The sequence below is a fragment of the Columba livia genome, chromosome 22 (assembly GCF_036013475.1).
Source record: "Columba livia isolate bColLiv1 breed racing homer chromosome 22, bColLiv1.pat.W.v2, whole genome shotgun sequence".
NCBI classification, from domain to species: domain Eukaryota; kingdom Metazoa; phylum Chordata; class Aves; order Columbiformes; family Columbidae; genus Columba; species Columba livia.
This window is the reverse complement of record NC_088623.1, coordinates 6,109,043-6,120,010: the sequence shown is the minus strand read 5'-3', so window position 1 is coordinate 6,120,010 and position 10,968 is coordinate 6,109,043. Positions and strand designations below refer to the sequence as shown.

At 57.6% G+C, this 10,968-nt stretch overlaps 2 protein-coding genes across 3 annotated transcripts in view; both read left to right on the top strand.

Moving 5' to 3' along the window:
• The first annotated feature begins 15 nt into the window (after positions 1 to 15).
• SNRPE (small nuclear ribonucleoprotein polypeptide E) lies at positions 16 to 2,081 on the top strand. The gene is made up of 5 exons (XM_065038996.1): positions 16 to 147; positions 351 to 377; positions 744 to 806; positions 1,050 to 1,128; positions 1,818 to 2,081. The coding sequence occupies exons 1-5, from the start codon at positions 94 to 96 to the stop codon at positions 1,871 to 1,873; spliced, it is 279 nt and encodes a 92-aa protein (XP_064895068.1). The 5' UTR covers positions 16 to 93; the 3' UTR covers positions 1,874 to 2,081.
• Positions 2,082 to 3,857: 1,776 nt separating this feature from the next.
• Positions 3,858 to 10,968, top strand: part of SOX13 (SRY-box transcription factor 13) — a 32,553-nt gene continuing 25,442 nt past the window's right edge. Inside the window, exon 1 of one of the 2 annotated variants that reach the window (XM_065038971.1) lies at positions 3,858 to 4,078. The gene's annotated coding sequence lies outside the window, so the exon portion shown is untranslated. Of the gene's footprint in view, positions 4,079 to 8,748; positions 8,768 to 10,968 lie in introns of those variants that run through there. The other variant, XM_005510332.4, reaches the window with a different exon arrangement.

Genomic DNA, 10,968 nt, shown 5'->3' with positions numbered 1-10,968 from the left:
AGAGCGGCCGGGTCCGCCAGCTTCCCACAGCTCCCTGCGCGCTCCCGCCGTGCTCGGCGGCTTCCGGCGGCGGGAGCGTGTTGCGCGGCAGCCATGGCGTACCGCGGGCAGGGCCAGAAGGTGCAGAAGGTGATGGTGCAGCCCATCGTATCCTTCCTGCGGCGGGGAACCGCGGCGGGCCCGCCGGGGGCCGCGGGGAGGGCGGCCGGGGCGGGCGGGCGGGACGGAGCTGCCGCGCGGGCCCGTGAGGGGCGGCCGGGCCGCGGGCGCTGGTCCCGCCGCGGGGCTGAGTCGCCGGTCCGTGTTCTCGGTCCGTGTTCCCGCGCTGGGTCCTTAACGCGCCGCTGCAGAACCTGATCTTCCGCTACCTGCAGAACGTGAGTACCGGGCTGCTTCGTGCCGCGGGCGCTGGAGCCGGTTTGTGTCGGGCCGGGGGGCGGGCTGGGCGGGGGCTCGGCGGTGCCTTCTCAAGGAATTGCCTTTGGAACTGCGGGGGGTGTTTTCCTCTGCGGATTTAAAATGTATTTTAAATCGTGTGCTGCTACACGTCCATCAGTGAACACAGAAATAGTGCAATAACTTAAAAATACCGGAGGAAATAACCGAAACCACAGGTGAGGGTGACGCTGAGTGCTACAGAACCGATGGGGCTGTTACTACGGAGAGTCACTTAACACGCAGGAGAGCGTAAAATCGCTAGGAGTGTTTATGCTCCTGTTTTGCTCTCCTCCACCGTTTTGCAGAGGTCCAGGATCCAGGTGTGGCTTTACGAGCAGGTGAACATGCGGATAGAAGGCTGCATCATTGTGAGTATCAGCATGTCTCCTTTTTGTGTGTTTTGACTGTTTTTTCTTAAATTGGAATTCATAAAACTATTTCTTCTTATCAACAGCAACTACCGTGGGCGTTTCGATATGTTTCATGTCTCTTGAGTGAATAGTCTTAATTGTCCAGCCCACATCAGCACAGCTAATTGTATTTGTATCCTTGTTGCTGAAGCTTAGAGCAGGTGGTTGAGCTCACTGACTGCTTTTCTTGCTGATTTTTAGGGCTTTGATGAATACATGAACTTGGTGCTGGACGACGCAGAGGAGATTCACTCCAAAACAAAATCGAGGAAGCAGCTGGGTGAGTCAGCGCATCCGTGTCACCGGGGCGCTGGCTGAGACCCGGTGCCGTGGGTGTTCCAAACAGCAGCCCTTCAAAGCGCAGAACACGCGCAGAGCGTTGAGTTGGCAGCACGGTGTGCGGATACGGGCTCGGTCGCGGTTCCTGCTGGGTTTTGGGCCGGTGCTTCGGTTGAACGTGCGGAGGGTCTGCCTGGGACCGGTTTTTGTCTGTCAATCTGTGTAACACCCAGGGACTGCGCTGCACTTGCCCTGCAGCCAGGGAGGCTGGGGGGGCCCTGTCCAGCTCCTCGCTGGGGCACCGCCGCGTCGGGGAACCACCTACCTGGCGGTTTTTAATACTTCCCACCCGCTGACGAGCATAATCAGCAGTTTGTGACAAGTGTGACGCGTTCGGGTTCTTAGTGGGGACAGAGCGCTGCTCAAACCCCGAGCGCTGGAGTGGAGATTGTGTCGACTGATCCGTTGGTGTGTGAATTGTGGAGGCAAATTGTGTGGCCAGAGGGGAAGGGACTCTGTGTCACTGACAAAAACCCGGTCATTTGTCACGGTACTGGGAAGAAACTGTCGGTTGTTGTGCGGCTGTTGTCTCACAAGCGCCTTGGCTGTTGTGAAATGTTTTTTGAACACAGGTTGTTGTCAGAGTCTGGGATGTCTCTAATCCCCCCTTTTCCTTTCTCTGTGTTGCAGGTCGGATCATGTTAAAAGGGGACAATATTACTCTTCTGCAAAGCGTTTCTAACTAGGGTTTGTTCTGCACTTGGAACAAAGGCCGCGGTGCTTTGGAGTGGATAAAGTGTTAGTGGGAGCAGGACCGGCAGTAGATGGGAAGTTACGTGCCGCTGGGAGTCCGTGCAGGGTGGAAAACTCTGCGTGTCTTTGTGCGTGTCATTCTTCTTTTGTAGTTTGAAACGATGCATAATGTATTTCCCAAATAAACATTTTTCACGTTAACTGTAGAGACCAATCTGCTTGTTTTCAGCCTCCTGCCCTCCTGTGGGTAGAGAGGGGGGAGAAGTGGATCCAAAATGATTCTTGCCATGGGGCTGTGGGTTCGGGAGCTTTATTTAGATCTGCGTGAGGTGGACAAGGGGGCTGGTCTGGGGTGCTGGAGCTCGGTGGTTCTGCGGGACGGGACGGGGGCTGCGGTGCAGGAACCCACCTCTGACAAACCACACCGGGAGCAGTGCTTGGAAAGAACGTGTTTTCAGGGCGGAGAAGCACAGAGGGCAGTTGCTTTGGATTTAATCTCGAATTTCTTGCTGCTTTGGGCAGAATCTCTAGGTTGTACCACGGAACTGTTAAATGAGTTGGGATATCGGATGTATCAGTTGGGCTTTTATCATGCTAGTTTATTATTATCATCTTTTGGAGGACTGGGTTGTTCTACTTCGGTTTCCACAAGAGAGTGGAGATGCTTGTCCCACAAACAGAAGGTGGGTTCCCTGGCTTACTGGGGACTCTGCGTCCTCTGTGGCTTTTCTGATGCAAAGAAAGAGGAAAAAATAAAGGTTTGGGCTGTAATTGTAACTCGGAGATTAAGATTACCCGGATGGAGAGAAATGAACCTTGATACACAGGCCGCACTAGAAATCATCTAATAATCTTCCAGCGTTTCCAAACTTAAATTTGTGTATCATCTTAAGGATGAACGTTAATAAATTGAAGATGGAGGATTTCTTGCCTCAAAGGGCAGGAATCGGTGAAGCCAGGAATGGGTTGTCTCAGTAGCTCAGGTGTTGCACTAATGGGGAATTCAATTCACCCGCCCGCGTCTTTTTGTTGCTACAGAGAGATGGTGCCTGGAGCCTCTATAAAAACACACTCTCTTCCAAGTAAGGCTGGAGTAACTTGGAAGTAATCGTTTATTTCCCCAAGCGTGTGTAACTTTTTACTAATAGCCTCTCAGAAAGAGGTTGTTTAATGGGATGTGTTGCATCACGTCTCTTGGCTTCAGTTTACCCACTGGAATAAAACTGGCTGGGAGCCTACGGACGTCTGTCTGTCTGCTTTGCACGTGGCCGGCAAGCGGCTGCTCTGTGAGCAGAGTGGGACATTAGGAGAGAAAGAGCTGGTTCTTATCAACGGTGCTGCCACTGGCTCCAAATGGAGCACTTGAGGGCCCCGTAATGCCTCCTAAAGCTCCTCTGCTCTTTGATATTATCGAATTAGCGCGGATGAACGTCAATATTGGAGCAGGTTGATGATGGGAGGAAGGAAGTCCAGGCTAATCAGCTCCGCAGCATCTCATGATAAGGTACCGAACTAGGCAGCAATTACTGGGGGGAGCTGCAGAAGAAGAGGAGACGCTCCCCAGCAGGAAACCGTGAAAAGTGCCCGCGCGTCCCGGCGGGCGTGGGTGTCCAGGAGCGAACACTGCGCCCTTGTTTGAGGGGCGCCTTGTGGTCCAAGAACAGCTTCTGGGCACGACCAGCGCACAGACCCGGCACAGCAACAATCCCGGCTCTGCCGAAACTGCCTTCCTGAGAAACGCTTGTCTGTCCTCGGGAAAAACCACAGGACTGACTCATCTGAGTGCTCGCTGCTTTTTTTTACGCCTGAATCCTTGCAGTGTCCTGAGCGTTTCCACGCCGCAGGCAGCGAGGAGGTGACGTCTCATGAGCCGCTCGAACCGTTCAGTGCCAGAATGAGACTCCAGACTGGCTGCAAAAGAGTGCGGAGGACAGAAGAGGGTGCTCTGGGCTCGGCCAGCTCCCCCGGCCCCTCCAGCCCCGAGTCCTGAGCCTGGGCAGGAACACACAGTTCCCCGGCGCCTCCAGCAGCTTTACTGGCTCCCAGACAACCTGGAAGAAAAGCAAACCGGGCTGTCTGGTGTGGCGGCCGGACGGGGCGCCGGGATCTCCGGGGCACCAGCATGTTCCGCGGCTCATCCGCACCCGGGGCGTCCTGCGCCGGGGATGAGCAGTGAGGGTCTGGTGAGGAGGAGCAAGGTACAGTGACCGCGGCTCTCGGGCTCGGCGTGAGCAAACCGCCCTGGCTTGGCTTGCTGCTGCCTTGCAGCCTGGTACCTTTGGCTTTTTGCCAAATTTGGGGCTATCCTTCATAACATACAGATTCTTTTCCCTCTGGTGCGGGGTGGAGGGTGCAGGGGGGGCACAGGGGGGATGGAAAGGCGCCTTTTGAAGAAGGTGCCTTAGGTGGCATTATGAGGAGCGGCGCAGCGTGCTGGGTGGTTGCAGGGGGTGTCCTGTTGTGGCAGAGATACAGCGCTGCAGCCTTCACACGTCTCTCGGAAGCAGCGTCCCTGTGGCGGGGTTTGCCAGAGAACGTTTTCCCACCACCAGCAGCACTCGGGTACCTGTCCCAACCCAAAACAGAGCTGAGGGTGGTTCTACATACCGTGTCACCGTACCCCGGTGTCTGCTTTTAGGAATGGAGCTCACTCTTTGTTAAAAAGCAAATGATTGAGACCCGCTTCTGCACACATGATGGCCCAGGGAACACGAGGCAGAGCTCACACTGTGCGCTGTTTTGGTTTGAGATCCTTGTGCTGATTGGGGCCGGCAGGTCACAGCCCACGCGGGTCCAGGTGTGGCTCTGCAGCAGTTGATTTCTTTTCTTTCTCGGAAGCGTTTTCACCTTTAGCAGCACTAGAAGATACTTTGAGTAAATATTTGGCCTTTTTCTCTGCCTGTGGCTTCGGGGTTCTGGGAACAGGCTGCATTTCTTCCCTTTCACGCCTGGGAATTGCTCGCCCTGGCCAGCCCTGCTGCGGATGAGACTCCCCGTGCTTGTGAAAGGAGCAGAGCGGTCCTGCCTCGCCAGGGGGACACGGTTTGGTAGGACGCAATGGTTTGTAGGACAGTTTTTCTATATGTTGGAACCAAAAGCTCTGAGGCAGCAGCTGTCTGCACGTCGGTCCCTTCTGGCTCTTGCAAGGCGTTTCTGCGCGTTTGCTCGGGCTGCGTGGGCCGCAGTGGGCTGAGCGTACAGCGAGTGGAAGGGGAGGTGGGATTTGCGGCTGCGTGGGCTGTACCAGGGAAAACCACCTTTCCAAACCACCTTTCCAAACCACCTTTCCAAACCACCTTTCCACCCTCGGTCCCGCTGAGCTCCCTCCTCCCGAAGCCTCCACACCTCGAACTTCAGCGCACGTTATCTGGGAACTTATTTCAAGTGCTGGTATGTTTTAAGGAGCGCGTGCCTAAAAATAATAGTATCAAACAGACACCAGTGGAAGGTCAAGGACTCAAAGGCTCAGAAGCTGTCCCCTCAGGGCAGCATTTAAATATGGAAAACTCGTGTGGAGGGTAGAGGCGGAGCAGCCCCGCAGCACCGCAAGGCTTGCCCAAATTCCCCGCCTGTTCTCCTTCCAGCCCCCGTGGGGTGGGACCATTTCGGGTTGTTTTTTGCCGTTTTTCTCCCTGGGCAATAAATCCGGTGCCCTGTTTTCTTGCACACGGGGTCAGTAACCAGCACCAGCACATGGAGGAGGGTTTGCTGAGCAGCCGTTTTGCCCTTTTCCCCCCCAGAGTCCCTGCAGAAGGGCTCTCCTCGCACACAGCGCCAACAAACTGGCTCCAGCAGGTTTTGTTGGTGGCACTGCCCTCCGTTGGCAGCCCACACACAAGGTGCCCAGCATGGTTACCCCCCCCAGCGTGCCTTTTCACATTCATACTCACCAGGGGCATCATTACTATTGTTTGTAACATCTCTTGGAAAAATGAGTCATGGGCACCGTGCCTGCCCGCAGCAGGAGACGCTGCCACGAGCAGCAGCAGCACCGCCCCCCGCGCTGCCTCGCATTCCAGCCACCCCCCGGTGCAGAGCCGCCTGCTCGGGCGCCGGGGCCACCGCGCCGCGCTTCTGCCAGCGCTGACCTGGGCCGCGGGGAGCCGTCCGTCCCTAATTCCTCACACACACGCACAAAAAGCCTTGGACGGATTTCAGCCCAAGGTGTTGCAGCGAACTCCGTCGCCCAGAAGACGACGCTGTTCCCTGAGCTGCGATGTTTAAGCCCAGTTTTCTTGCACTTGTCTCTGGGCCGTGTTCCTACCCAGCACAGTTTTCTGGGCTCCTCCAGCAGCGATACCAGTTTGCAGCAGAGATGCTGTTATTGACGGCTCTGCTCCACGGGGCAGGCTGTCATCTACCTGCGGGATTTGCGGTGTAGATGTGGGAAAACAAAGCCACAAGATAGCTTCAGGTTTGGGCACTTTATTTTACTCACATGTATTTATTAAGACCCAGGACGGTTGGGTCCTATCCCAGTTTTTGCCCATCTCACCAGAAAAATCACGTGGGATCAGGTTTGCAGGACTTTCCTTGTTGCAAGGGCCAGAGCTTCAAGAGCAGACTGAGCTTTCCCACTGGCCTGGCCCTCGTGTTCAACGTTTTCCTTTCTCTGCTGTTCTTCAGCCTCGTGTCTGTGCAATAGGAGCAATATCTAATAGTCCCCGGGGTGCGGCTGATGGAGCGGCGCGGTGTCCTCCGTGGCTCCTGCTGCCTGCGCGGCTCCCGCTGCCGGGCACTCTGCCACGGCAAGAGGTCTGAGTTTCCAGGGACGCTCCTCTCCTTCCCGAGCTCCCTGTCGCGTGGGTTCAGAGTTAAACTGCTCCGCTGGTTGTTTTCACCTTGTAAACTGAGCTAGAAGCGGGCCAGGTCCGGCTGGAGAGGGATCTTAAAGGGTTCCTGTGTTTCGGTTGCAACTTGTGCGTTAAGATGCTACTAAAGAGAGTGGCAGTTTGACCACCCCGAGCATTTGACCCAGACCCCCGTGACCCCGCTGCACAGGGACACCCAGCGCGGTGCTTTGTGTCGGTGGCACCTGCAGAGCTGCTCTCTGCTTGTCACCCCGCGGGTCATGGGCAGCCCAGAGCTGCTTTGGGGCCCCCCCGCCGTGTCCCATGCAGGTGTTGGGGACAGGAGGGCAGCGGGACCGCGCGTTGGTGGCGATGGGCTGTGGGGCTGGTGCAGCCGGGACCAGCATCCGCTCTCGAGCAGGCTTTGTTCTCGTGCTGCACCCCTGCGCCTCCCCGAGCGCAGCGTTTTGGAGCCCATCCCTTTATCGTAAATCAACAACAGAGCTAATATTCATATCGAGGAAGTGAGATAATATCAGAGCCCAAGGTGGGCTCCGAAATGGGTGCGTGAGGCGTGCACGAGTTTGGGGGCAGAGGGAAGGGGGGGCTGCGGTAGGGGCTCTTTATCAGAGAGGAAATTGCAGTATTCAGGGGGGAGAGAGCGTGTGCATGTGGGTCTGTGCGTAAATAACACTTGCACACTGCAGCGGGGTCCCCAGGGGAGGGTCCCCTTGCTGCGTGGTGGGGACGAGACCCGGGGGAGCAGAGAAATTTGGTCCAGGGCAGGTGCTGCAGCAGCACCGAGATCCAGCGGCTCTTACCACACGTTCCTTGGTTTTCCCAAACAGCTTCTGTTGATCCCCAAGCAAATCCCTTGGTGCTTTTTCCAGAAATGAATCTTAGAGGCATTTGAGAGGCAAGGTCTACCCTCATTGTGTGATCAGCAGCAGTGGGAATTCCCAGGATTAAAACATGCACAAACAAAACAAGGTTGAATTTATACCTTTATTAGCTGCTCTTGCTTCCCTCTCGCTCAGGCGACAATCAGACTGGGCTGGTGGGGTGGGCTCAGCTGGGGGCTGGAGGTGGCTCCGTGCTCCCCAGCTTTAGCATAGCACCCGGATTTATTCTGACATCGGAAGGAGCGTATGCAAATAGGTCCTGGGGTGCTGCACAAACAGTGGCAGGAGGACTCGGGGCTGCGTCGTCCCTTCCCAAGTCCCTTTGATGGCACCACATACCTTTCCCTGGTGCTGGTGGAGAGGTCGGGCTTTGCAGCAGACAACAGCAAAGGCCTCTTACTCTGGGTGCCTGGGGGACACGGGTCTTTCGGGGGGGATGCTTTGTGATGAGAGGAGGCAGCAATAACGCAGGGATGTTGCAAGGCGGCCATGGTGCCCTGGCTGCGGGTGCAGAGAGGGGAGCACCAGTACCGGGCACTGGGAAGGCAGTGGGACCACAGCCACACCGGGTGGGAGCCTGGGCACCTCCATCCAGCCGGATGGTCCTGGCAGATGAGCCTTCAGCTCCCACTGCAAATGCTGGTGGGTTTTTCCCTGGTACGGGTTTGCTGGAGTCTGCAGGGATGGAGACAGCAACCCCGGCCCCTGCGGGGTGAGCCCCCTGCACCACCGCATCCCCGCGGGCTGCGGGGGGTCCTGTCCGCACCCCCCGCTCGGGTGGGTGGTCCTGCTGCCTCTGGCCGTGCTGTGCCGGGCCGTGCCCTGGCTGGCGCGGGCACAGCGGGCTGCAGGGTGCCGGGCCTTTTTAGGAAGGGTGGTGGGGCAGGAAACATGCCTGCCTCGTTATTCAGTGTCCCACACACAGAGCCTGCCTGGCCATCGGGAAACCTCCATCCACGCGCTGCTGGGATCTGCAGCGAAAGCAAACAATGGGATCCCCAGAGACAACAATGCCCCATTGTCCTTTGAAGCCATAACAATGAAACAATAGGACACAGTCTGCTCCCTTTATTCCCAGGCACGCCCCCCCACAGCCCCAGCCCGCGGCCCCGGGGCCGCCTGCGTTCGGGGGGCTCACACGGTCCCCGAGGACCCACTGCGGCTGCTCGCTGTCCCCCCATCCCTTGCTCGCGGGGTGAGTCTGGGGGGTCCCCATGGCCTCCCCGTCCGCGCGGGTTGTGTGTGAGAGGAGGCGGAGGAGGTGGTTTCCAGCCGGCTTTGATCCTCGGGGTTTCATCAGCGGGAGGGATGGAAAAGTCCCGTTAGGTCAGGCGGTGCGTGCCCGGAGAACAGCGGGGCTTTGTTGTCTCCCGGGATGGCCACTTGTCAGCTCTCGCCGTCACAGCGCTCTGGAAAGGTTTCCTGGTGTCCTCCTGCTCCTGGGGACAGACACGGCCCCGGCGGCTGTGCCCCCCTGGTCGCTGCAGACACCCCGAATGCTCTGTGGGCCTGGGGAGGAGGCAGGAGGGGACAGAGGCGGGAGGAGGGGATGGGGTGCAAGGGGTGCCCAGTGTCCTGCAGCAGCTGGGGCACCTCGGGAGCCTTTGAGCTGTCCCCAGATGCCTCTACACTGTCACCCTTTCTCCCAGCACATCCAGCCACTGCACAGACCGAGTCCTCAGCAGCTCCTTGCTCCCGTGGTCCCCCAGCTGCTGGGAGCAGAGGGGTGAACCCGCTCCCCGATTTGCTGGCCGGGCTGTGGCAGCCCTGGCACTGGTGGCTGGCGGCACAGGGCGGTGGGTGCCCCCAGGGTCCCTCTTGGAGGGCACCCAGGCAGCATGGGGGAGATGCTGGGGGGCACTGGGCAGTGGGAATGCTGCTGCGAGGCAGCTTTGCTGTTTCCTGCCATTGAATGCTGTCCTTGTCCCCCCACTGGCTCCCCAAAAGCAGGGATGGGGACAGCCAAGGTGGTGTAAACCAGGGACCACCAGTGCCAGGGCTGCTTGACCAGGCTGGGATCCCCGTTCTGGCTCTGGGGGTGACACCGTCGTGTCTGTGTCAGCATCCTCGGTTCGTCAGCTGTGAGCGAGGCAGCGGTGAGCGGGGGTCCCGTTTGTCCTTTTCCTGGTGCTCATTTGTCACAGAGAGAAAGGAGAACCTGGTGCCAGGCTTGGGGACGTGGGGACCCCGCTGTCCCCAAAGGCCACCTCTCGTTCAGAGGCATGGGAGCTCCCAGGGACATCCCCCCAGCTTCTCCCTATGGGCAGACAAACCCACCTGAATAGGTAATGAACGGAGGAGAGAAAAGAGCCCGGAGTACATTGTGTTTCCAACGGGCCGGGAACAATTGCTAAATACAAATCACACAGAGAAAAGGGGGAGAGAGAGAGACAAAAGAAAGAACCCCAGCACAAAGGAGAGGAATGAAATGGTAAGTAAAGTCAAACAAAAAGGAGCCGGGCTGAGACAAAAGAAGGGAACAATATCCCCGAGGCAATAGGCTCCTGAACAATGGGGACAGTGACAGCGGCACAAAGGCACACTGTTTGCAAGTAGACGTTATCTCACACAGCCACTGGCAGGCCTGGCCTTGGCGCTTCTATTTTCAGGGATGCTTTTGTGCTGCGCTGAACAATATTCCTTGCATGGCTGCAGATAGAGAGATGAGGGGGGTTTGGTTCTTTTTTTTTCCTTCCTGGTGCCAACTCTATAATAAAACCAGGTTCAGCCCTTCGGAGAGCGAGGGGGTGGGTGGGCAGAGCCCATGCCAGGGATGGTGCAGCCTGGCTGGTACTTGAGCATCGGCTGCTGTCACCTCCTGCCAGCGCCAGGCGGGGACCCCGGCACCGCTGGGCACCCGCGGCAGGGCCAGTGCCCCGGTGCGAGCTGGAGCCCGTGGCTCTGGGCTGGGGTGTTTTATGACTCACATCCAGGGCTTAGCAACCCGGAGCTTTGCATTGAGCCAGCTGCACTCGCAGGCCTGTAACCAGAACCGGGCAGACCAGAAATATGGCTTTTCTCAGCTGCTTTTGTTTCAAGCACTTGGATTTTTAACCTCTGAGGTGTGCGGGCAGGGACGTCATGCAGGGCGCTGGTCCCCAGCATCCTACATCCTGCATCCTTGGCTGGTGGTAATCAGCAGCAGCCCCTCAGGACATGCCATGGGAGCGGGTGCGTGGCTGCTCCATCAGACAGGCATCCCAGCCCGTGATGGAGAGGTCGTGATGGCTCATGGGTTTTAGTGGAGCTGGTGCAGGTCTTGTCCAACTCTTGGCTGGAAAACCCTCTTTTGGGGCCATCCTGGTGCCTCCTGATGTCTGGTCCTGCCTGGTAACGGGCTGGTGGTGTTATGAGCCGGGAGGCCACACACCGACACATTTCCCACCAGTGCAGGGT

What these genes read in the sequence shown, in the direction of transcription:
- SNRPE (XM_065038996.1), top strand. Translation starts at nt 94, where the DNA reads ATGGCGTACCGCGGGCAGGGCCAGAAGGTGCAGAAGGTGATGGTGCAG. An exon ending in GGATAGAAGGCTGCATCATT is followed by an intron (nt 807 to 1,049) that starts GTGAGTATCAGC and finishes GCTGATTTTTAG; the next exon opens with GGCTTTGATGAATACATGAA. An exon ending in AAAATCGAGGAAGCAGCTGG is followed by an intron (nt 1,129 to 1,817) that starts GTGAGTCAGCGC and finishes TCTGTGTTGCAG; the next exon opens with GTCGGATCATGTTAAAAGGG.